This window comes from Lacerta agilis, chromosome 9 (genome assembly GCF_009819535.1).
Source record: "Lacerta agilis isolate rLacAgi1 chromosome 9, rLacAgi1.pri, whole genome shotgun sequence".
NCBI classification, from domain to species: Eukaryota; Metazoa; Chordata; class Lepidosauria; order Squamata; family Lacertidae; genus Lacerta; species Lacerta agilis.
In genome coordinates this window covers 4,498,642-4,525,490 of record NC_046320.1, presented here as the reverse complement: position 1 = coordinate 4,525,490, position 26,849 = coordinate 4,498,642, and the positions used below count along the sequence as shown (strand labels likewise).

At 47.0% G+C, this 26,849-nt stretch overlaps 1 protein-coding gene across 2 annotated transcripts; it reads right to left on the bottom strand.

Annotated features, from left to right (window-relative positions):
- Window positions 1-248: 248 nt before the first annotated feature.
- Window positions 249-26,849, bottom strand: SCAMP2 (secretory carrier membrane protein 2). 2 transcript variants are annotated; one of them, XM_033159764.1, is made up of 10 exons: window positions 26,650-26,849; window positions 15,903-15,983; window positions 13,988-14,077; window positions 13,319-13,435; window positions 10,718-10,835; window positions 9,555-9,683; window positions 8,792-8,951; window positions 7,816-7,917; window positions 1,995-2,112; window positions 249-630 (listed from the first exon to the last, which is right to left on the bottom strand). In XM_033159764.1, exons 1-10 carry the CDS (start codon window positions 26,704-26,706, stop codon window positions 484-486), a joined length of 1,119 nt encoding a protein of 372 aa, XP_033015655.1. In that variant the 5' UTR covers window positions 26,707-26,849; the 3' UTR covers window positions 249-483. The 2 variants fall into 2 exon arrangements, with proteins under 2 accessions (XP_033015655.1, XP_033015656.1); XM_033159765.1 differs by lacking the exon at window positions 13,319-13,435 and having other exon boundaries at window positions 26,650-26,847.

Here is a 26,849-nt window from a genome sequence, read left to right as displayed (position 1 = left end):
ACGTGTACACCAAAACTTGCCCCAAACATCCCTTACCATGGCATGGCGGTGAAAGATCAGCAACTAATTAAAACCCAAAAGCAAGAAGTGCAGCGACTTCTGATAGCACCCCAAGGGCTGATGTTAGGAAGGGAAAAAAGTTCATTCCTCATGGCGGCGTCTAGTGGAAGAAAAGTTAAAAAGTGCAACTGGCTTCCCCCAAACCCCTGCAATAGAAGAAAGGAGTGAAGGAAATGTACACACCCAAGTCTAAATGGGGACATATATTTGATTTACGAGATTGGGGGTGGGGAAGAGAACACCATACACTGCCCTGGCCCTTCCCACCAAAGAGACACAGATGCAGGCAGGACAAAGGTCAAGATACGCCTCTTCCAGCAAGTATCTTGGTGCCATGGAGAGAGCCTCCTGAACTGTGGAAGACCAGGGAGTGGTGAGAGCAGGTGCGGAGGAGAACAAGACGCTGGCCCTGTCTGGGGGACTTCAGTTCCCCCGGAAAGCGCTCTGGGCAGCAGTTGAGGCGGCCCCGGCGGCAGCGTTCTGGACGGTCCGGTTGGTGAGGATGCCTTGCGAGAACTCCTCCTGGGCCCTCTGGAAGCTGGCGCCCGTCCGGCGATACTGAGAGTGGACCTGAGGAGCAGAAGAGACAAGGCGTCAGCAGGGCCACTTCCCTGCTTCTGCAGCCGGTGTGCAGCACTACTTGCCGCACCTCCAATCTGCCACCTAGAGACCAAAGGCCAGGAGCAGCGAGAGCCACAGTCCATGGATAACCTTGTTACCTGTTTGGAACACCAAAGGTGCAGTATAAGTGTGTGTGTGTGTGCGTGTGTGTGTGTGTGTGTGTGTGTGTACGAAAGGCAGGTGAAGGATCATGTCTGAATCAAATCAAAAAGCAAAGCAGCACAACACATGTAAGAAACTAGCATTTCAGTGAGGTGACCAGGTGAGAAAATTATCCACCTCTCAGGATGCTAGTTTTCCTTATGCAGGCCACTGTTTCCTTGGGAAAATTTTTGAATATGCCACCCCAAATTTGAGGTGGGACACTCCCAAGAGAGCTTACACTAAACTTGGGGGGATTATCCCCCTCTTTCCTCAAAATAGCTCACAGCATAGAGTCACCACCAGCCCTTTATACTTAGAACCACCCATGGGGTAGGCTGGTGAGACCCAAGGTCCTCTAGTCAGCTTTGAGCAGGGATTTAAATCTGGGTTTCCTGATCCAACACCCAAATCACACCTCACAGCAGCTCTCCTGCATCAAATGTGTTTCCAGAATGTTTCGAACTGACTCTCTTGCAGCGTGTCACACAGCATTTACAGGGAAGGTATTCTAGGCTGCGGGTCTCAAGCCTCAATTAAATAGATGCCTTGGCGGAGCAATGGGAATTTGTTTAGGGCAGGGACCTGTGGTCCTCCAAATCCCACCAGCCCCAGCCAGCATGACCAATGGTCAGGGATGTGGCAGCTGTGGTCCAGCAATATCAGTGTTGAGTGCAGCACATTTCCCTCGCTACAGGGTCCAGGCAGCACTCCTCCTGGTGACACTGAAGGGGGTGAACTCACAGCCCTACAGTTCCCACCCCCTGACCACTGGTTATGCTGGCTAGGGCTGTTGAGGGTTGGAATCTAACAACATCTGGAGAGAGCCAGGTCAGGAAGGCTTAGTTGTTCAATAGTCACTCTCTCCCATAGCATATATTTTAAAACATCTGCACAGGCCACCAATTTGTCTCCAGACCAAGTTCAAGGTGTTCATGCAATCTCTGAGGTTCCAAATAGCAATTCTCAAATGTCAGGTTATGATATGTTACTGATCCACTGCGGAAGCTGCTGATCAGCCCATCAGCAGTAGGCACTGAAGGCGCTGAGGAGAGACAGGATGCATGAGCGAGGACAAAACTCCTGCTCCTGGTTCCCTTCTGTAAAGCAGCATGGCAAGGGTTGCAGCCCTGGACTCAGCGAGCAGCATTTCCATCCGGTCCCCAACTCACCTGCTTCAAGAGGATGAGAGAGAGAATGGAACAGACGGTGAAGAACATAGCCACCACCATCATGATGATTGCCACTGCCAAGTTATGCCCAGTCTCCGAGAGAGCTGCAATCCAGCCGCTGGAACAGAGCGAGATAAAAACCCGGGTGAGCAAGGAAAGGAGCAAGACGGGGGGTGGTGGTTAGGGGGACAAACTCTATGGGCGTAAATTGGAAAAGAGCCCTTCTGAATCAGACCTAAAGGCCCACCTCGTCCACCATTCTGCTTACCTAGGTAATGGGAAACCCAGGAGCAAGCAGGGGCACAATGGTCCTTTCCAGCCATTGCCCCCAGCAACTCATATGTTTGAACATACTGTGTCTTGAGTAGGGAATTTCTATTACGGCTGGACAGTTCAAGATGGGACCCAGCTAGTAACTTTCTGCTGGCCCACAAATTCCATGATCTTTATGCTTCTATAAAATCAGCTGCACACTTTAGTTAATAAATATTATTTTTCACCCTTAGCCACAAATACTGTTTGCAGTCCAGTCCTTTAAAAGTACATTACTTTACCCAGATACGAGAAATATATTGAACTGATTTTAATCGAGAAACTGTGTCTTAAATAAAACAAATTTATTTTCTAAGGAAAGGAAATTATGTGAGGGAGCCCATATTCTGCACATCAATGTATTTTGCTTTAGCTTCTCTGAACCTTGAATTTTGGAAAGTCCTGGATGTCCATCATTGTCTGCAATGACCAAAGACAAAGAGAAAGGGAAAATATCATAGGCAGCTGCTTTATACAAAATCAGGCTGTGGGGCCCATCTGGCTCAGCACTGCCGACACTGGAGCACTGACCACGGGACCTTTTCCACGCAAACCCAATGCGCTTACCACTGAGATATGGCCGTCCCCTGAATCCAAGCTTCTTTGAGGCAGCAGCTATCTACAAACATTCACATAGATCTTGCCTTTCCATTGTGCCCAATGCCAATATCATACAGAGTTCAAGACTAACCAAGCTTCGCTAGAATACACACCGTCCATCAAGGACTTTTTAATATAAAAAAGTAAAAATACTCTCCTGTACAGATGTGAAACCACCACTTTACATGGATGCGCGCTGGTGCATGTTTACCCAGAAGTAAGAATCCTATTGTGTCCAATTAACTTACTTCCAGGAAAGTGTGAATGTATGTGCAAAGAAATGTCTCTATAAGACTGTAGACTAAAATGTAATGCCAAAATTATATTTTATTTATACAAATACCCTGTCACTGCCTTTTGGAAACCCAAGCCAGCTGATAAAACCTACAAGCAACCGCAAACATTTAGTAGTTTATCCAAATTTCATAATTTGGGCTACAACTGAAGGAGATGAAGACCTTCTCTTGTTTCATTAGCTATCTTCTCTTTGCCCCTTTGAGGAAATCATGAGAACAGGCCAACAGGGAAAATTATTTGCTATTCAGGATCGGATTTGGTTAAAATCATAAAAGCAACCAACTCTCTAAAGTCAAGCAGAAAGAAAGAAAGAAAGAAAGAAAGAAAGAAAGAAAGAAAGAAAGAAAGAAAGACAGTTCTGAGCATGACTAAATGTGATAGTCAGGGATGGCTGGAATATGGCAAAGCCCAGAGGACTTTCTCCAGGCTACATAGAAAAATAAACACCACGTCTGACCTAAAAGGGCCCCTCAAGCTAAAACTGCCACATACAATATTGAAGATTATTCACAGATATGTCAATTATTTACACACACACACTATACTCTGAAGCAACTTTCTGGATTACTTTGGGGCCTTATTTTGTCTCTTTCATTGACCAGAGCTTAAATATGTAGCACATGGATTGCTGGGATTCTGCCTTTTGAAACTAGGTTAGCATCGAGCAGAGTCTGGGAAGACACAGGCCATTCCCTGGAATCCATCCCAGGGACAAGAGCCCCATCTCTGCATGTCCCCTTAAGACAACTTTCAGAGGGGAAGCTGGGTCATTCTGTTGCAACAGAAACAACATGGAGTCCTGTGGCCTCTTAATGAAGTGCAGTTTATTGTGGCAGAAGCTCACGTGGAAAGAGCGCGTGTCATCAGATGCATGAAATGTTGCATTCAGCTGAGATCACTCTCTCCCATTCAAACACACCCACACATGTGGGAAACAAGAAGACCATGAAATGAAAGAGACCCCACCTCACTTTTCTTCAGAGCTGTACATACCTGAGCATTTGATGAAGTGGGCTCTAAGCAACAAGAGCTGAAGTCACAACGCCTCTTTTAAGAAGAGGCGGGGACCATTTTGCACGCATCTAATTGACGTGCAACTGCCGACGCACAGGTCCTTTAGGACCCAAAGAGGGCAGAACAAGGGCAGAGTGGGGCAGGCTCCACCAATGTGTGTGGGGGGGGCAGGCAGGGAACCAGGGGCGTTCTTAGCCCCTTGGCTGCCGGGGGCGGGAAGCCAAGAGACACCCCTGGGGGGGCGGGGTGTGTGTGTGTCATGACGTCATGACGCATGCGACGCCCCGCCCCCGGGGGTGCCGGGCGGCGGATTCAGGAGTCTTTGCGCGCTCCCCTGCGGCTCCCACCCCCCCGCAGTGCCGAAAATAACCTATTTTTTTTTAAAAAAATAAAAAATCCCAGTGGGCGGGGCTGGCCCCCCATGTGTCACCCCAACAGGGGTGCTGCCCGGGGCCCCCCCGCCCCCTCCGCCCCCCCTGCGACGCCCCTGCAGGGAACCCCCGCGCAAAATAGCTGCCGATTGTATTTCACTTGCCACCTCTGCAAGTCCCTCGTCACCTCCCACTGGCCTATTTTCCATCTGTGACCCTTCAGATCTTGCTAAACTACAAGTCCCATAAGCCCCAGCCAGCATGGCCGGTAGTCAGGGATGAGGGGAGTGTTGTAGTCCAGCAACATCTGGGAATAGCAGAAGGCAATGGTGGAGCCATGCTGGTATATGGACAAAGTTTCCTTCATTTGCATGGGGTCCCTTCTTTGAGCCCAGAAAGACACCCCATAGACTGGCAAGTAGGGAACCTGTGGCCCTCCTGATGCAGCTCCCCCTCCTCCCAGGCCGGGGGTAGGGAACCTGCGGCTCTGGAGCCGCATGCGGCTCTTTCGCGGCCCTGCCGCGGCTCCGGGGCGGCTGCCTGGGGCGCGGAGGTGGCGCGGAGTGGTGGGGGCACTGCGCCTGAGAACTCCTCGGCCGGAGGGAAGACGCGCCAGCCCTGCCAGCGATGGAGGGGCGGTTTGCAGGGGGGAGAGAGAGAGGGAGGGAGGGGGCAGCCGGGGGGAGGCACGGGGGGCGGGGCCTGGTGCGACGGCGGCAGCGCAGTTGGCGGAGCGGAGCGGGGCAGTCCCCGCCGTGGCCTGCCACTGTGAGCGCGCAACAGGCGCTCCTCCTTCGGCTCCGGGGCGGCTGCCTGGGGCGCGGAGGTGGCGCGGAGTGGTGGGGGCACTGTGCTGCGCTCCTGGCCCGCCTGGGCTGCGCCCGCCGCGCCATCCTCCTGACCCGCCGCGCCTGCCCGCTTCCCTCCTTGGAGTGTCGGGCCCGGCGGGCGGCTGGGGTGTCCTTGTGGGGCTTGGCTCCGTTGCGCCTTCCCCGCTCCCCGGAGAGGCGGGCGGGCGGGGGACCTTCCCGGCGTCGGTCGCCGGATGGTGCTGCTGCCGCCTCCGCCTGGCTTTGCTGCTCCGCCTCGCCGTCCGGCGCCTCTTTGGCAGCGGGATCCGGGGGGCGCCCGGGGGCCCGGCCGGGACTCGGAGCCTTCCTGCGCCGCTGTGCAACAGGAAGGCCGGGCGGCGGCGGCGAAAACGTCCGGGCTGCTTCTGAAACCTCCGCCAACCGGTGCTTCGCCAGCGCTCGCTGCGGGCGGTGTACATGCTCAACGATGGCCCCAAGGGCGGCTCGGGGGCCCGGAGCCCCGAGGCCGGCGCGCTGCAGAGCCTGGCGCGATTCCCCCCCCCAAAAAACCTGTTTTTTGCTTTTTTGCTTTTTGCCTTGCTCTCCCACCCCCCCTCTTTTTTTTTCCTCCCCTCCTTTTTTAATCCAAGGGGAGAAATCCCATTTTTAAAACAAACAAACAAACGAAAAATAAACAAACACCCCCCACAGCTGCTGCAGCCACTCTATTTGAATTTTTATTATTACCCTTTTCTCCCTCTATCCCCCCTTTTTCTTTTCTCTTCCCCTTTTGTTTTTGTTTTCAAAAAAAGGAAAAAGAAGAAAAAGATTTCCCCCCTTTATTTTTATTTTTTAAACTACTACATATTTTTAATAGATATTCTCCCCACCCCACCCCACCCCCAATTTATATTTTTCCACCCCACTTTTCCATTCCCACCCCCCTTTTTCTTTCTTTATTAATTCGCTTGCCAACCTATCTTAGAGGGGGAAGCCCTCTCTCCCACCCACCCCACCCCCAATTTATATTTTTCCACCCCACTTTTCCATTCCCACCCCCCTTTTTCTTTCTTTCTTAGTTCGCTTGCCAACCTATCTTAGAGGGGGAAGCCCTCTCTCCCACCCACCACACCCCCAATTTATATTTTTCCACCCCACTTTTCCATTCCCACCCCCCTTTTTCTTTCTTTATTAATTCGCTTGCCAACCTATCTTAGAGGGGGAAGCCCTCTCTCCCACCCACCACACCCCCAATTTATATTTTTCCACCCCACTTTTCCATTCCCACCCCCCTTTTTCTTTCTTTCTTAGTTCGCTTGCCAACCTATCTTAGAGGGGGAAGCCCTCTCTCCCACCCACCACACCCCCCCCCAAAACAACTTTGAGCTGAACCCCAGAAAACCGGGGTAGATCACTGCTGAAAGTAGATCACAGTTTCTTGGGAGTTGGCCACCCCTGGTATAAGACATGTAACTAGAATAAAAATTTAAAAAAACCAAGCAAATAATTGTAATAACTACTGTAATAAAGCACTGCTATAATTATATATAATTTCCCTAAAATTTTGGTTTCATTCGCCTTTCCGTGCTGAAATGTCACAACCTGAAGGACCATGGCTTGCCCCCCCCCCCCAGTTTTGATCCTGGGTACGCCCCTGAGTCAATGCAAAAAAGTAAGAACTTATTCTTGTTGTTTTTACTAATTATACTTTGCATTGGCTCCTATACGTTATTTATTATTATTGCATTAAGGTAAGAAACAATATATGCAGCGTTATATTTGTTTTAAATGTCGCAATGGTTTTGCGGCTCCCAGGTTTTTTTTTTTTCCTTTGGAAACGGGTCCAAGTGGCTCTTTGTGTCTTAAAGGTTGCAGACCCCTGTCCCAGGCCATGCGGCTGGGGCTGATGGGAGCTGCTCTTTGGCAACATCTGGGACGGTACGTGTGTTCCCCTCCTCTCCTGCGGAGCCTACATGCCCATCTTTTCTCTCTCCTTCCCCACCAGCAGAGTTCTTCTTGATTCTGCATCTCTTGAGGAGATTGATACTGCTGTTGCATCTCACCAATGTGGTGCTGGTCTGAACAAGTGAGAGCAGGCAAGGCGGTGGAGGGTGGGGAGAGAGGTCTCTGCCAGGCAAGAAAACAGGGGGAAAGGACTGCTGAAGGCAGGCAGGCACAGGAGAGCATGCAAGGGAAATGACGGCAAGACGAGGATGCGTTAGGAAAGGTTAGAGGAGATACGTGCCTTTCAGGCGAAGGACTTAAGAGCAGGAAGCATTGGAGTTAGAGGCGCTTCAGCTGGGATCTGTGGAAGCCGCAGAATAGAAGAGAGAAGCTTTAGAAGAGCACAGCTACAGAGGCCTCACAGGCAACTGTGTGCCTGGATCTGCTGCCCAGGACTGCCTCTCATCCAGGGTGGCAGCAATTCAGACCTACCTGACGCCCCAGTTAGGAATGCCAACGGTCTGGATGATGTAGATGGCAATCTGGCAAAAAAATACGAAGAAGAAGACAAAGAAACTGAAGGAACTGTCAGACCTGCAAAGAGAAAGAACAGGCGATGTCAAGCCAAATATCATCAGAGGTGCACAAGAGGAACTATGGGGCGTTTCCTTGCTAGGGTGCTGAGCCGAGCTGTTGCAAACCTCCAGATCCTGTATAGTGAATGGAAGAGACACAGGGATCCTGTCACTGAAGGATGCTGTTTCTGCTGGCATTGAGAGTGAGTGTCCCAGCACAGCCAACCTAGAGCCAGACACTGGGGCAAGAGGCCAACCCTTCTTATGCATGCCAAACATCACCTCCCTTTCGACATGCCCCACCCAACATACAAGTTTACTCATCAAGACTATAGATTTATGGTGTCGCAAAGCTTATTGATGGAAGGAAGCAACTTGCCCATTATCTGTGCCAGTGAAGAAGCCTCTGGCCAGCTGTGCCACTAAGGCAGGGGGTGGACACCCGCCTCCAGGGCTTTGCCAGCTTGGCTCAGTTCTAGTTCTGGTTCTAGTCCAAAACATCTGGAGGGAATCGGGTTGTGGAAGATGCCTTACCCTAACCAACCTCACAAGGTTGTTGCTGCTGAGGGACGACCATACTCTGAAATCCTTGGCCAATGAGTGAGAGACAACTCAGGTAAGCATGTGACCACTAAAATTTCTCCTCAACCTTTAGTCTATATAATGTTCAACACGTTTTATAATTCCAAAGTTTTCAAGACAACTTGCATTGAAACATGTCTGACACACACATTCAGAAGCGGATCCTAAGCTTCCAGAATGCACCACCCTGATACTGCAGTATAGGAATACTTTCATCAATAAAATTACAAACATGCAAATTCTCCCAAGGAAAATTATGATCAACCATGTACACTGAAGATCAATTTCCCAATCTGGGATGTGGTACTTGCCTGAAAGCCTTGTAGACTGGCCGATACCAACAGAGGAAAGCGCAGGGGGTGAATATGACAAACCACAGGATGGAAAGGCCGAAGTCTACCCCTCTTTCGCTTCTGTCTGTGAACCACGCCAGGCAGGCCAGCAGGTTCAGCAGCAGTGTAACTGAGTGGACTGTCCGGGATGAAACAACAACAGCAAAGTCGATCAGTGAGTAAGAGACCTTTGTAAAGAGGAGGGCGTCTATGAACGCAGATCCAGGACATGGCGTATGTGTGCGCGGGCTCACCCTGTACCAAAAACAACTGCACCAACCTCCAAGTTCGGCGCTCATTATGCCAAACAAGACTGATTCACTTCCTTGGCACTGCTCATTCCAACAGCCTGGAGTCTGGTTCAGACAACCCAATCTTAGCTTCGCATACATGCAGTTTCCCATCCCCACCACCGCTTCTGGGCATGCTCTGTCCTTCAAAAACCCCTTTCCACTCTTCTGCATGCTGTGATAAGCCAGGAAACCTTTAGATAACCAAGGTTTCTCCATTACGTCCACACTGGGAAACAGTGTTACTGTTTCAGTTTTAAAAACAAAGCACAACAGCCACAGATGACTAAAGACATGGAACAACATCATGTCTAGTTTAGAAGGACGTGCCATTCTGGGCACTGGGACCCATTCTAATTACTGTAGCACTTCCAGAGTCAAAAGGCTGTGCTGTGACAATCACCCACTCTCCTGAGCAGAGCTTCCCAGCCGCCATCGCCAGTTTTACTCACACATCCACAGGTAATATAGCATCTTGCAAGTCCGCTGGTAGTCGGCTGGGATATCTGCAGAGAAGTCTTGGTAGAAACATGGCTTGACCGGGCAGCTTTTGGGAAGTGGAGGCCAGTTGTTCTGTTTCGCTGCAAGGGCAGAGGGAGGTGATATGGGGAAGTGGAGGGTTCAAATTATGTAGGCAACCATTTTACAGCATGTGCAAATGATGCGCAACTGCTGACGCACGGGTCCTTTCGGACATGGAAGAGGGAGCGCAATGGGCTTATGTGCACTCTGCCAAGGAATGGAACCCCCACACAAAATGGTCGCCGCCTGTAATAACACAATTATATGATTTTACAGGGAGCTAATTCTGCTGCCAAGAAAAGAAGAAAAGCAAACACTAAACACACCGAACTTAATTTTGCATTGATTATTTCTTATTTGGAATATTTCTAAAAAAGGAATTTCAGATTTTGATGGGAATCTCAGGTGAAATACCCACACTGTATAATTTGCTGCCAGTACCAGTCACCACATGGAAGCAGAGAAAGGTTCTGATAGTTTACTATTGCAGAAGATAAGGCTTGGTAAAATAGTTCTGGGCGTAGGTACTATATATTAGCTTTGAGGCTTTTACAAATACAGATATATACAGATACCTACAAATACCAAGTATCTCCGGTACTCTAAATAAGTCCAGCAATTCAAGACCGGACAAGTAACACCAACTGGTTAACAGACTACCAGACAGACAAACTGCAGACTAACAGACATGCACCACGGAGTCTACATGCATTAATCACAGATATAGTCAGGGCACTGGACCATTGCCATAGCAACTGGCTTGGCTGACACTGCACCTACGATTAGCTCAGCCACAGAGTAATTTACACTCATGAAGGAAATCAACCCCTTCTGGTGTCCAGTTACTCCAACATGTTTGACTTGTTTCAATGAGCTCTGTGGGTTACAAAACACAACAAGACGTGGACATGAAAAGACCTGATCCAACCAGCTCTTATGTTCTTATGACCTGGAATAAGGCAGCTGCCTCTGCTGTTTGGCAGCCTGCTGGATTTGCACCTATGTACTGCTTGGAAGAATTCTGACTCCAGGTGAAACAACAACAGAAGGGAGGCACAGAAAAGTTTTAAGGAAATGTTAAATGAAGACTCACGATTGAATCCTGCTGCACTGTTCTGCAGCTCACGCTCCTTCCTGTCCAACTCTGCTGCTTTCCTCTCCAGCTCCTCCTGCTGCTGAAGGAGCCCAGCCTGAGCTGCTGAGGCCACAGCCTGTGTGGAAGGAAACAAGAATAGTAACAATCATCAGGGGAAATGAAGAACACAAGGTTCAAAGCAAGGACAGTGAGAGTCTCTAAAAAGAAAACGGAGGCTCCAAATACATTGACATCGAGAGGGAGCGCCGTACGAAATGTAAGCAATGCTTGGGAGGTCTCACTTTATGACCAAAAAAACCAGCCCCCCCCCCCAAAGTCATGCACAGTGGCTGGTTATGCAGATCCTGCACTTTCACTCTGCAGAGTGTTCTGAAGTAGCAGAGTTAAACCCTTCCTGGTTTTTAATTTTCTGATCATAGGTTTTCTGAATTTTCCTAGAAACCAATGAAGTCTAGAAACTGTTTTTTTCCTCTTAAAGAGAAAAGTTCACTATCTCTGAGTGCACTGAGTTTTATTCAAGGATGGATGTCATGATTTTTGATGACACTGCAGCCAGGTTCCTTCTAAGAACCATCAGCTTATGGATAAAATAAAACATATTAGAGCTGCAAAAATGGGAACTTTCATCAACATTTTACCATCTGTTGGAAAACATGCCATTCCCCATGCCCTGCAAAATATCTCCCTTAATTATGTTTTTCTGCTTACTCACAGAATTGTAGAGTTGGAAGGGACCCCAAGGGTCATCTAGGCTAACCCCATGATAAAGGAATCATAACTAAAACATACGTGACAGATGGCCCTCCAACTTCTGCTTTAAAACCTCCAAGGAAGGAGAGTTCACACCCTCTCATGGGAGCCTGTTCCGGTGTTGAACAGCTCTTGCTGTCAGAAAATTCTTCCTGATATTTAGTCCGAATCTCCTTTCTTGTAACTTGAAGCCATTGGTTTGAATCCCACCCTCCAAAGCAGGAGAAATCAAGTTTACTCTATCATCCATGTGACAGCCCTTTAGATATCTGAAGATGGCTCTCATATCTCCTCTCAGTCTCCTCTTTCCTAGGCTAAACATACCTAACTCACTCAACCATTCCTCATAAGGCTTGGTTTCCAAACCCTTGATCATCTTGGTTGCCGTCCTCTGCACATGTTCTAGCTTGTCAATATCCTTCTTAAATTGTGCTGTCCAGAACTGGACACAGAATTAGAGGCATGGGCTAATTAAGGCAGAATAGAGCACGACTATTACTTCTCTTCATCTGGACACTGGACTGCTGTTGATGCAGCCTAGAACAGCATTAGCTTTTTTTCCTGCTGCATCGCCCTGTTGACTCATCTTCAGCTTGTGGTCTACTAAGACCCCTAGATCTTTTTCACACATACTACTGGCAAACCAGGTGTCCCAGGTGTCATCTTGAATCACAATTCTGTCTTCTGTAGCATTGGCTACTCCCTCAAGTTTGGTGTCATCTGCAAAATGGATGAGCATCCCCTCAATTCCTTCACCCAAGTCATTTATAAAGATGTTGAGTAACAACCGGCCCAGGACAGAGCCCTGTAGCACCCCACTTGTCCCTTGTTTCAAGGAGGGTGAGGAACCATTAGTGAACACTCTTTGGGTTTGGTCAGTCAACCAGCTGCAAAGCCACCTAACAGTTAGCTTGTTCAGCCCATATTTTGCCAGCTTCTCCGCAAGGAAATCTAGGGCACTTTGTCAAAAGCCTGTCTGAAATCAAGATACAGTACATTCATAGCATTCCCCTGATCCAGTAAGCTTGTAACTTTATCAAAAAAAGAAATGAGATTTGTCTAACACAACTTGAGAAACCCATGTCTTAGTAATCACAGCAACCCTTTCTAAGTGCTCACAGACTGACTGTTCAATTATCTGTTTTAGGACCTTTCCTGGTAACATCAAGCTCACCAAGTCAGTAGTTACCTGGGTTTTCTCTCCCCCCCCCCTTTGAAGATGGGGACATTTGCCCGACTCCAGACTGCAGGGACCTCACCTGTTCTCCAAGAATTCTCAAAGATTCTACACAGAGGCTCTGAGATTACATCTGCAACACCTTTAGTACCCTAGCTCAGCCCTAGAGATTTGAATTCGTTTCAAGTAGCTGGGTTTTCCCTTACTACCTCTTTCTATATTGGGCTCCCTCCTTGCATCATTTATTCTGTTATCACCAGGTTGGGCACTGCTTTCCTTCTGGGTGAAGTCAGAGGCAAATAGGTGTTGAGCAGTTCCGGCTTCTCTCTGTCACCCAATAGCATTTCTCCGTCTTCTCCATGCAACGGACCTCCTACATTTTAAAGACCATTCCAAGCAACATCAAACACCATTCCCTTCTTCCACAGAGGGGTGGACTAGATGACACCTGAGGTCTCTTCCAACTCTGTATGATTTTGGCCACACTCACTGTGCACATGTAAAGCACACGGCTTCACCCAAAGAATACTAGTTCCTGGGATTCTTTAGGGGAAACCCATGACTTTTAAAGTGCTTTAAATGTGTGGATGTGGACTCTGTGATCAGAAAAGGATCAATATATTGGGGAGACATCTCACCTTCCTGTGGCTTTCCCTGCCCTCCCTTTTTACCTGATGGTTACCCTGAGAGCTGCCGTCTTCTCCGAGCAACCTCTGCCTCTCTGAGCCTTCTGAGCTTGCCGAGATGAACTTAGGAGTCAGGTACTTGCTGGCCTGTCTAAGCAGCAGCTGCAACACATAACTAGGCTGGGTCTAAACTCACTGGGTGGGTCTGGCCTGATCACTCACTGGAACTAAGACACTAAGGCTCTTTAACAGGTTAGATTATGAGACACACAAAATGGAAAGACAGGTGGGATGGGGGCAGAAGGAAAGGCGTGTGTGCACTCTCTCACACATGCACAAACGAAGACACAAACACACACACACAAAAAGTCACAAGGGCCAGGGCTAGTGACCCTGTGGCTCTCCTAGCGCTCATCTGGACTACAACTCCCATAAACCCTGATCAGTGCGCCACTAGCAGAAAAGCTTGGGGCAGCAGGGGAGCATTAAAGTCTAGGCCATTCTAGTCAAGAGGGTGTCACAGGCTGATAGAAATTTGGAAGTCTTGAATTTGGAACTTGGGTCACAGGGAACATGTTTGTAAAGCACACTCCACCCCAGTTCTTGCCAAGAGGGAGATGGGTGCACCCCAATAAGAGGAGAGCTGAAGCGATACCTTTCCTAGTGATAAATCAGCCCTCAGGGCACCACCCAGGTGTGGTGGGAGGTCTTTACCTGCGGGGTGGGTTCCACCGAAGGCTGCAGCACAGCAGGTTGCGAAGGCCCAGTGGGCTGAGCAGCTGGAACTGTCTGAGCCACGTTCGTCTGAGTCAAGAGAAAGGAAAACATCAGAAGGCTGTGAGGGACGAGCTGGAAGGGCTTCTGGCTTTACTGCTGTGGAAGCACTGGGCAGACAGCCCACTCCTCTTCCCAAGGAAATGTGGGGGTCCCCTAACAAATCTCAGCACCCCAGGATTACTTGAGGGATGCCATGATCATTTAAAGTAGGATGATACTGCTTGTATAGTGCAAATGTGCCCTAGAAAGGCACTTACCCTACTCCAAAGTTGAGTCCAACCTTATTGCTAAGACCACAAAAGATGCTACCATGAACATACTGTTTCTGTTGTTTTACTAGCCTGCTAGTCATGCTGCCTGGGAAGCCCTTGGCTCTGATGCCAGCCATGATACACAGGCTAAAGAATTGTCTTCTGTCAAATGTACTGCTGGAGGAAGGGAAGTGTGTTCTGTCCCCCTTCTGCCAACCTTCTTAGTTTCCATGCAGGAGGGACGGGGCAATCCACCTCCCCTCTGCCAGCCCATTCAGTCACCTGCATGTGGTAGCCTGAAGGGGCTACCAGGTGCACTGCTGTTGAATGAAAGCTGGGTTTAATCTGATGCCAACAGTTGTTTTGGAAAGGAGATTTGTCTGACTTCCATATGATGCCCATCTAAGTTTCCATGGCCCAGGAAAATCCAGGGATGCTACGTATTACCTTTTCAAAGAGAACCAGAAACAAATCTTTTCCCAAGCTACTGTCAACTTAGGGGACCTTTTATCAGCAAGACTGACTTACTGGCAAACAGAAGCCAAGGATTATGACTCAAGCCTGCAACTTACACCTTAGCGTTATCTCCGTTTTGTGCTGCTTGTATGAAATCTTTGTGAACTGTCCCCAAGACCGCTGTGATGACAGCAAACATTGGTTAACTTACTATTAGAAACCAATTCATACAAAATTCCAAATATACATTATTAATCTACATTGTGCTGTATTTTCTGCATCTCTGTGACAGCACGTGGCCAATGTGAAATAATAAAACAGGTGCTGAACTGAGCCTCTCCCAGTGCCAAGAGGCACTGAAAGGAGGGAGTTGTGAAAGGCAGAGGTGCTTTGAAGGTCCAGAACGTGAAGCATGCTACACATACATGTTACAGGATCTTTTTTATGTTTCATGGGCCGGGTTCTTTGAAAGGGAGGGTATAGGGTAAAATATCAGAATTTAAAAACGAAATGGTATTTTATTACGGTTATGACAATTGGATATGGACACTGCGATAACGGACAATGCTTTGAAAGATAAATTCTGGGACCATAAGGGAGGGAGGTGCATGAGCAATATGAAAAATTTTGGTTAAGATAATGAGAAATTACAGAAGTATTGTGAGGCGGAGGTAGAGAAATGTTCAATAGGTAAAATGATGAGATGGATTTTAAATTAGAGTTTAAAGGTAAATAAAGCTGCAACTATGTAATAATTTAGAAATCAGTAAGAGGAGGATTGAGGAAGTCATTGTAAAGGAATAAAGATTGGAATTTAATTGACTGACCCGGGAGGAGGGTCAGCATGCTGTGCTTTGGAAAGTATGTGGTTAAATGTAAAATGATTGTTGCTACCTCTGTGAGAGGGGGGTTTGGGGTGTATTGCTCCCCTCGGTGGGAGAGGGGGGAGCCTGGAGTGTTTAACCATGTATTATAATGTATTGGTTTTAATTGGTTTCTTAATTGGAAAATCTAATAAATTTTTATTAAAAAAAAAAGGAAAAAAAAGAACGTGAAGCATGCTGATCCTTGGCAGTTCGAAATAGATCCCTCCATGAAGGCAGCGTTGCTAGCTGGCTCAGGGCCTGACTCTATGCTGCACTTACCAGCCGGGAGCTCTCAGAGAAGGGGTTGAATTCATCCAGGCCACCCTGGTTAGCGTGTGCCAGTTGCGTGACTGAAGGATCCTGGAAGAGAAGAGGGGGAAATGCTATTTAACACATGGCAACTCCTGATAAGTATGTGCAGTCGGGTGTTCACAGGGCATGCATGCATGCTACACCTTATTTGTAAAAATTGCCTGTGAACTTCCTTTGTCCTTGCTCACTCCTAACCCAAACACAGTGGGATTTGCCCTCCTCCCCAGCCAGCTACAGTGGCTTCACTGACTCTTAATGTGAAAGAAAAACATGAAATCCACATGCCCTCTTGGCCATACTTCATTATTATTTATTTAAAATGCATAGGGTTTTACAAGAGTTATACAAGCAACAGACAGGCCACTGCTCCCAAAGGGCTTACTGTCCAGAATAGAGATAGGAGAATGTGGCTGACTGTCATTACACCAATTTAAAGCTTAACTGGGCAGAGAATGGAGTTTAAGGTAAACCAAGGTTTCGAGGAAGAAATTGACATGGGGTTATAGCTGCAAAGCATTGTTTCAGGAAGCAGGAGATGATCAACTGAGGGGCAGAGGTCACAAATGGGAACGGAACAAGAAACAAGGGTCAAATGATAAGTTGCAGAAACCCTCTGACTCACTCTGAAAGTGGTTTATGCTGGATACAGGAGAGAATGGAAAGCCAATGAAGGGATCTGGAGAGGGAGGAAATGCAGGATTCCTGGAGCAGAGTTTTTGCCCAAAGAGGACTAAGATGGTAAAGTGGTGTCCCTTTCCATTTAGTGGTGCAGGACCCCTTTTGCCATGGGATCACAACTAATTTTTCCACCTTGTGGGCTGGGCAGACTGAGAGACAAAGTTCCACACAAACGCCCGGATGAAGCATCCCTTGAGTCCCCAGGAGAAAGTTCACTCCCAACTGCTTTGTTTACAGCTGCAGAGCATATTTTGGAAACTGCCATATAAATCCAAACATGCAAAAATAGAAGTGGCTGGCCTTCCCTCCAAACAAATAATGAATCAGATTGAACTGCTCAGACGTGACCAAGCAGTGAGAATCAGACCGTAAGCAACAAAGGGAGAGGAGAGCTTGTGCTGCAATTCAGTCTAGAGAGAGGAGGCCTATGGTGCTGGGCAAAAATCTAGTCTCATCTCAGCTTTCACCTGCACACTGCAAGCTCTCGTTTAATGAATAACTGCAGGCAAACAGCCTGAGCCCTGACACTCCTTGCGTAAGCATGTTGTTGCACAACCTCATGAATCACTCCAGGAAGAAGAAACAGGTGCAAGCCAACCAGTGACGAAGGCTGTGGTCTGATACAACTGTACTAGGGAGGAAGCTCCTGTTGGCCAGAGGGGACCTACACATAGCAGAGCATCTGTTTTGCAAGCAGAATATGCCAGGTTCAATCCCCCACATCTCCAGGTAGGACTGGGAATGTCCCTTGCCTGAAACACTGACAAGATGCTGCCAGTCAGTGTAGGCAGTGCAGAGCTAGATGGACCAATGGTATAAGGAGCTCCCTCTACTCCTAAGTAAACATCCACAGGGCTGGGTTGCACATTCCTTTGCCTTGCGTGCTAATAGGTGCAGACTCAAGAGGGAAAAACTAAGGAACCCAGTAAGGTTTTTGCACTTACTTAAGGAGGTAGCCATCACATCAGAAAAATGATGAACCAGAGCCAGTGTTAGAAACTGGAATAGAAAAGCTATTTGCCACATGGCTCCTGGAACCTGGGTTAAGGGCACAAAAACCAAGTGGCTAGTTGCTATTCTCCCCCTCCCTCCCACAAATGCAGCAGCACTTTCCATTTACTTTTCCGTAGAGAATTTATTTGGTTCTTTTTGCGATTTGTGGTATTTGGAGAATTGTAACCTGTATAGCAAAACAGGTCATACCGAGAGAACAGTAGGACTTAAATTTAGGCATGTATAGGACAGTAACACCTAGTGAACTTCATGGCTGAGTGGGGATTTGAACCCTGGTCTCCCAGGTTCTAGTCCTACTGACACTCTAACCACTAGACTGCACTGGCTCTCACTAAGGGGAACCTTTTTCTTTCAGTTTGCAAAGTCACAGCTTCTGTGATGGATGGAGCTGCACCATAGACTTGTATAAGGCCATTATATTTCCAGCTCTACTTTCAATCCTTTTCCTAATGATCCCTAAAATATAGTTACCCTCTTTTTACCACTGCCACAACCTGGGTCAACATCTTGACTGAGTTATCCACTATGACCCTAAGATCTCAGTTCTTGTTCAGTCCTGCCATCTCAGACCTCAACAGCATATATGCAATGCTAGGATATTTTGCCCCAGCATGCATCATTTAAACTTGCTCACACTGAATCAGATTTATCATTTTAATGCTCATTCACCCAGTTCAGAAAGATCCTTTTGGAGCACCTCACATCCACTTGTAGTTAAAAACTACGCTGAAGAACTGGTGTCATCAGCCAACTTTGCTAACTCAACTCCAGGAAGGGCTAGAAAGATGCTCTTGTCTTGTGGTGCAGACAGGTTAAAAAAGCAGACAACACACATCCAGTAAATCTCACAGGCGGTGACAAATATGCAGAACTGGAAACAAGAACTAGATCAGAATGATTTTCTTATATATTTCAAGATATAATAATATTTATTCTACTTACACTCCTCCCTCCATACCAAACATGCCATCAGATGCACAAAAACAAACTTCAGAGTGGCCAGGTACACAGGAAGAGACACCCCGCCCCCCAAAAATACTCCTTTTTGTCATAATTTCCAGCGTGCTCTCTCCACCCCCATGCTCAACCTACATTCCTAGAAATAAAATGCAGTAGAATCCAAATAAAGGGGGTAAACTTTATTCTTCCAAGCCAGCCAGCAAAAATATTATTAGGAGAAGAAATGTAAGGCAAAGCAAGAAAGGAAGCACTGCTTTACTGCTAGAACCATTTCACTTTTGAGAAGCAAGATCACCAAGAGAGATCTCTTAATAATCAGCCAGCCCTCCTGCTCCCCCCCTCCAAAAGAGAGAAGCAATCCATTAAGTATTTGCAGCTTGCTTGCTTGTTTGCAAACCACAGCATGTCTTAGCAGAAGACTGAAAGGGGGGGGGGGTAAAATCAGCCAGATCTCCCCTCCTGCAACTGTGTTAAAGAGCTTCTTCCCAGTTTGCTTACTCGTGATAATTGTACAACAATGGAAAGTTTTCCTCTTCCCAGCACATCAAAAGCCTTCCTGAAAGGGAACAGAAGCTGCCCTCCGCTCTCCTGCTGAGATATGATTTGCAAACCACTTGACTAGAAATATCAACTTGGTTGCTAGGTGGCACTCCTGAGACTGATGGGAGCTGAGAGAGCAGCAAGGCGGGCTACAGCCATTACAAATATTTTTGAGTGATCAAGCTGCACCGATGCCAGAGCACAACACCAGGCAGAGGGGAGACTTTGGCTGCAGAGCTTGATGGAAAGAAGACGAAGACAGACGTTCAAAACTCTGGCTGTGATGCAAAATGGATGGTAGTATTTCCTGTTGCAGAACTTCAAGTCTATTCTGCTTTGGAAGCTGCAGCGTCACTGGTGTCACCAGCAGTTTAGCTTTCCAAATCTTGCCTAGTGTGGAACATAAGAAGCTGCTTTTTTTCAGACTCAGGCCACTGGTTCCCCCAACTCAGTCTTCTCCAACCTGACTCACAGGGGCCACTGAAGGCCTCAGACTGAGGACTTTCCCACCCACACCAAGTGAATTTAAGCTGGATCTTCCATATATAATGCACACAACCACTAAAAATACGGCCTCTTGCTTGCATTTAGAAATCTCCCCACCCCAATTCTTCCTACTTCTAGTGATATCTTCCCTCTAGATAACTGTGTTCTTGTGAAGCAGTTGTGAGCTCACTGCTTGTCTTAATCTAGACTTTTAGATATTAAAAGTGAAGCAAAATACAAGTAAGTATCCATTTAAAAGTCACACGATCTCCCTGCGAAGTTATGGCAGTGTAAAGATTATAGACACAGAGCAGAGACATATCTGGAAATCAGGAGCAGGGGTCATCATAGAAGTGGTTTTCAGGCTAGATAGAAATTATTCTTTAGAATTTGCAAGAAGTACAAGAGATGTGAGAAGACAGATTTAAGAAGGTAGGCATGCACAGACACTGATCTTTCTCACCTTTAAGCAAACCATACACCCGTCCCCCATCCCCCCCGGTTGCAGAAACAAAATCAGGAAAAGACCACATTGCCTTCTGCTCACTAAAATGATTTGCACATGGTATATCACAATCAGGAAGTGAGAGCTGGACCATAAAGAAGACTGATCGCCGAAGAATTGATGCTTTTGAATTATGGTGCTGGAGGAGACTCTTGAGAGTCCTATGGACTGCAAAAAGATCAAACTTATCCGTCCTTAAAGAAATCAGTCCTGAGTGCTCACTGGAAGGACAGGTGTTGAGGCTCCAGTACTTTGGTCACCTCATGAGAAGAGAAGACTCCTTAGAAAAGACCCTGATGTTGGGAAAGATGGAGGGCACAAGGAGAAGGGGATGACAGAGGATGAGATGGTTGGACAGTGTTCTCGAAGCAACTGGCATGAGTTTGGCCAAACTGCGAGAGGCAGTGGAAGATAGGTGTGCCTGGCGTGCTCTGGTCCATGGAGTCATGAAGAGTCGGACACGCCTGAACGACTGAACAACAACAACAACAACAATATCACAATCAAGGTAGGGAAGCCCACAATCACAGCTCATAAGCCATAGCAGATTTTAGCTTAATGTGAGTCTCTTTGATGCCAACATGCAAGAATAGGCGATACAGGCAGGCTGGCTAGAAAGTAGAGATGAATCCTCAGGGCTCAAAAAGTTGACTCCAGATGGCTAGTCTACGGGAGTAAAAAAAAGCAGGGGAGTAAACAGCTCAATTTAAGACCAATTCAGTCAATTAGCTACCACAGAGTATCCAAAAACAGGTTTTTGTTAAAAAAATTCTTTTGATTGTGTTTCTCTAAGCTACCGGTAAATGACAAATGATTTGCTTTTTGGAGGGGGAGAAAAACAATGGCATCAAAGCAGAAGCAAAGGGTAATCAATGTCCCTGGAACACTGCGTAGATATTGTTAGCCTTTAAGGCAGGGGTCAGCAGCAACCTTTTTCACTTGTGGGCCGGTCCACCATCCCTCAGACCATGTGGTGGGCCGGACTATATTTTGGGGGAAAAACAAACAATGAACAAATTCCTATGCCCCACAAATAACCCAGAGATGCATTTTAAATAAAAGCACACATTCATTCTACTCATGTAAAAACACACTGATTCCCAGACCGTCCGCAAGCCAGATTGAGAAGGCAATTGGGCCGCATCCAGCCCCGGGGCCTTAGGTTGCCTACCCCTGCTTTAAGGCATCACAAGACCTTTTGTTGTCTTCCCTGCAAGAGGCTAACATAACCACCTTCAGGAAAGTGAGGTAACAGTGCTTCTGTTAAAAGCAGTAAGTGGGTTACTACAGAAGCTTCCAATTTCGTTATGCAAGAGCAGGCTTCCTCAGCCCTCCAGATGTTTTGAGACTACAATTCCCAGCATCCCTGACCACTGGTCCTGCTAGCTAGGGATCATGGGAGTTGTAGACCAAAAACATCTGGAGGGCCGAGGTTGAGGAAGCCTGTGCAAGACTCACTGCTAGACTTTAAAAAGGATCTAATTCCAAGATAACATGAAAACATGGGTTTCATTTGAGTTCAGATTTATTCTTCGTTGATAGCAATTACAGGAAGGGAAGAAGAGCTGATCCAATGAAATACCAAGAAACAGAGCGAAAGGAAGCTTTCTAGTGGTGACCCCTTTCTGGCAATTTAGGGTTGGGAAAATCTCCTAAGCACCACCATGGGAAGGCAGATGCTGACCCTTGAATGCTTCCTGTGAGTTGCCCTCATGGCAGAAGGACTTGTTCTCAAAAAGTAGAATCAAAAGGAAGCGCAGTAGTACCATGGGACGACTCCTGGGTAGAAAAGCCTATCAGCTGTTTTCACACACAAAGTAGTGCTATGTAAAACACCAGCACCCAGACCAGGACACCTGGTCCGCCTTCACAAAGACACACAGTTAAACTGGGGCATCACTCACCAATTCCAGACTGCTCAGATCATAGGTGGTACTATGGAAAAACCATCCCAGCTCTTTTATTTTTTATCAGAGTCAGAGTCAAATTCTTTATTGCATTAGCGTTTAGCCATAGCAGAAACCCAACCAACAAAAACAAACAATGCCGAATACGAACAGCAGAGTACATAAGTCGCACTAAACTGCAGATATAACATGGCATAATATAACTTAAATTACAATAAAACAAATAGAACTACTGTATATTCTGGCATACAAGACTACTTTTTAATCCAGCAAAATCTTCTCAAAAGTCGGGGGTCGTCTTATACGCCGGGTGGAGAATCTGCAGTCGAGTATATCTCAAACTCTTTATTTTAACTGGAAAAGTTGGGGGTCGTCTTATACGCCCAGTCGTCTTATACGCCGGAAAATACGGTAATATCTATAGCATTTTATCCCCTTGCCCCATCTTATTTTATTTTATTTTTTGCATAATTTTCATTTGTTCTCAGATTTATGTGTAAATCAAGAAAAAGAAAAGAAAAGACCCCAGGGTTGTCACATGGTGATGATGAGCATTCATTTTTTCCCCTCTTTTTAAAATGACAAGTATTTATAATGAAAACAGATACAACTCCAGAAGAAAAAAGGGGGGGACTTGGTGGGGGGGGGAGTATTGATCAAAGGAGAGAAAGGCAAATAATCATGTTTCACTAGATCAGTGCTAGCTCAGCATCTATGCAATTTAATTGGATAAAATCTGTGCAACTGTCCATATTATTAAAACATTTTGAAGAGGAGAATCACATACAGTCTTTGTTTTCCGTGGTGAACGCAGGTACTGTACATCCTAGAAGAGGCAATGAAGTGGGAAGTGCCTCTTCCAAAACCCTGCCACCTATCTGTGGTTTTTACTTTAAACAAAAGTGCAGTACTAAATACATTTATTGAAAATATGTTGATCAATTGCCTTTTTACTAAATTGAAATGGTTTTAATCAATTAAAAATTACAGCCTTAGAAAGCACACACACACACACAACTTAAGTATAAAAGGCTCAACACCATACACAGTCCAAGGAAAAGAATGTTGAAAAACACCTTTTAGTAACTAGAACAACAGGAAAGGTCTCTATGCTATTGTTAGCTTGGTTGCAGTTTGCCGGCCCTTTAAACTGGAAGGCTTCAACAGCTGATTGCCGCAAAGCAAGCTTGGTTCCCACATGGAAGTTCAGAACTGCAGCTTCCTGAATAGCTTGATCTGCACACTGCTCTGCACACCCACACCCAGGTCTCCAAGATTAAAACCCTGAATCGGGAGCCACCTGCCAACTCCCTTGATAAACAAAGGCATGTTTCAGAGATGGCCAGCACTGCCAATGTTGTTTAGTAAAATATGAGTGACGCTCTGGGAATAGAAAAGCTCCTAGGGAGATTCATTCCCATGAAAGCTGAAAAGAGAGGGCAATGCCCATGAGTTTCATATATCTACCTCTGAACCCAAAGTTTCGACAAGGAAAATTTAAAAACACTGTAGTGCCGCGGGAGAATGCATCACTTGAGCAGGAATGGGGGACCTGCAGGTGTCCAAGCATGCTAGACTACAATTCCCATCATCCCTGACCATTTGGCCATGCTGGCTGTGACTGGTGGGAGTTGGGAGTCCAGAACACCTGGAGAACCACAGGTTTGCTGCACTGGCTATAAAACCAGCTTATTCAAGACAAGGTTGTTTTGCACCAGTGCCACCTGACACAATTGCAACAACTGCTTCATCCCAGCGGCCCAGCCCTTCCTATCTGGGGCCTTCAACAACTGAGGATCCTGGCCGGGAAAGAATAAGCCCTTCCCTGGCAAGCATGTCTGACTTGCTAACTTGGAGGCATTTGTTAGGCCAGATTAATACATGCCTTCAGCAGTGCGGAAACTTCTTGAAGACACGACCACACAGGGGCTACTCCAAACAACAAGCTCTTTGTCAGAAGCACACCCACACACCCTTGGTTCCAGGGGTTCTCACTACAGCTCATACAATTTGTGCATGTAAGATCAGGCCTTCAAAAAACAAAAGTCATGCCACCTGCATTTACTATGTGCTGCCTCACCGCATTGTAGGGCTGAGCTTAAAGTGTGTCAGGTATAGTGCCTTTTCCTCACCACAGGCTCTCGCAAGATCTCCCAGTTACACAACCTGGCTATACTGAAGTAGGAGCAGGGAACCTGCAGGACTCTATTGCTGGACTACAACTCCCATTGGCTATGCTGGCTGGGAATCTAAGCTCTGGAGGTTTACGGGTTCACCACCCTTGTGCTAGAGAAAGAGTGCAATCCTATGCACCGGTACATTTCTTTGAAATTACCACTGAATTTAGTTGGCCTTATTTCCAAGTAAACACCCAAAAGACATGGTTGTAAAATATATAATCTGTTCTGCATGTGTATGCATTTTAATTTATGATTCTTAAGACATGCTTAAAGTCATAAATGTTGATAAAGATGGATTTAAAAAAGGAACTCTGTAATCAAAGGCAAGTTTTGCGGCTTAATCCTGAAGAACCAACTTAAGCCATTAATTATGCTCCTTTAAACCCAGGCACATCAGAATGAATTGACCAGATACAGAGAGGAGAGCAGTGCAGCTTCTCTGCGCAGTCCTATGTGTGTTCAATCAGAAGTCAGTCCAACTGCATTCAGTAGGGCTGACTACCTAGCAAATATGTTTAGGACTGCAAATTCAGTGTCCTAAAAGAATGAGAACTACATTATGAGCTTTCATAGTGGGCAGTAATGTTCTCATTCCGCCCATCTCATGTACACCTGAGAAGTGTCAGATGTAGGAGGGCAGAGTCAAAGCAAAGTAGCAATATGGCAGTGATGAGCTAACAGAAAAAGCAATACTGGAGAAGTTGAAGAAGAGTTGAAGCTGTTATAAACAAGCCAAAAGGATTACGATTTCCCACAGCAACAGTAGAATTAGTACTCAATTTCACCCCATCACACAAAGAGGTGTTCAGATCAATGAAGCTGGATGCCTGGCAGCCAGACAGCTCTGCAACAGGTAGCCAAGCTGGCAGTCTCCAGATGTTGCTGGGAAACTTTCATTGATACTGATCACTGGCCATGCTGGCTGAGGCAGATGGGAGGTGGGAGTCCAACAATTTAGTGAGGGCAACAGGTCCTTCACCCCTGCTTGACAGAAGCAACTGACATTTGCAATAGACGTGTTGGTAAGTTGTCATTTATTATTTGCTTAAGTGCCTAAAGCACACTATGCACTGTACATGATGCATGTTTAAGTTGTCATATAATAACTGTAAAAGTGCCTAAAGGATACTGGGCACTGGGCATGAATTCAGACCTAGAAATTCCTACCTACAGGCTTATAATCTAAAGTTTAAAATGTGTACTTTTCAAGTACTGTAGAACTGTTAACATTTTGCACACATGCAACTCTGCCCCTTTCAAGAGATAATACGGTGTAGCATCAAAAACCTGGTGTTAATTTTTGACAGAGTAGCTCAGGAAAGGAAACTGCAACACCACTACAGAGCATTGCTCATGATTCTGTCATGAGAAGGAGCAGAGAGCAGAAATGGAGCAGCAGCAAGCTCTGCCTGGTACAAGTCAAAGAATTAAGAAAATTGCTACAAACTCCAGAGTGTACAAAAATTACAGCTCCTCAAAAGTGACAGTAAGCAAAAACTCCTTTTCCTCAACAATGACGATACAGTTCTGCCTCCCTGCCACTTGGTTCTCAAAGGAAAAACCTGTTTGCCAAGACAAAATTTGTCTTTAAGGATGGACATGCCCCCACCCCATCCTCAGATGATCTCGTGTGTTAAGAAACAACAGTCTATGAGATGGATAATCTTGAAAGCATAGGCTTTGATTTTCTGTTAGAAATAGGGTTTCAAGCCACATCCATTCATAACTGACGAAGCCCCAAATCTTGTCTCAGGCCAGACTGGAAATCCCCCCTGTAACTTACCTTGGGCTTAAATCCATAACTTCCCTTCCCCATTCCTGCAGTTCATTGTGAAAGAACACCTGCTTCTGGAGGGCTTGTTATGTTCACTGGGCAATGAAGAGACACGTGACCTCTTTTATTTTATTTATCAATTCCCTCATTCATTGCATTTTCATTCCAGTCTTCCACCAAGGAGCTCAAATCCCAAAACTCCTAGATCAGGCACGGCCAAACCTGGCCCTCCAGATGTTTCGGGAATACAATTCCCATCATCCCTGACCACTGGTCTTGTTAGCTAGGATGATGGGAGTTGTGGTACCGAAACAGCTGGAGGGCCGAGTTTGAGGAAGCCTGCCATAAGGGGTGATTGAGAAAAAAGGGCTTCTTGGTTCGAGGGCCAAGATCCCCCAAAGTGGCTAGGAGACTACACGGAGCGTGCTTACTTCAGTCCGGCTCGCTTCAGGCCCTGCCACCTCTAGAGGCCACAAGGAGCGGGAAGGGGGTTTGCCGCCCTCCAGCCCACACGGAGACCCCACCCCCCACCCCGGGGCTCTTTTGCATTCCAGGGGGCCGGAGTCGAGGGGGGGCCGTGGGTCTCCCTCCCTTCGGGGCGTGGCCTGTGGCCTCCCGCCCTCCGGGGCCACAGGTGTTCCCTTCACACACACACACACACACCGCTCACCTGGAAGGGGTTGACGTCGACGGGGTCGGCGAAGGGGTTGGTGTCGAAGGCCGACATGGCTGCTGCCGCCGCCGCCGCCGCCGCAGCTCTCCGAGACTCAGCTCCGCCGCACCGGTTCTCAACCCGGTCCGCTCCCTGGAAACGGCACACTTCCGGGACCAGGGGTCTCCTCCCCGCTCCCCCGCCTCTTCCCTTACGCG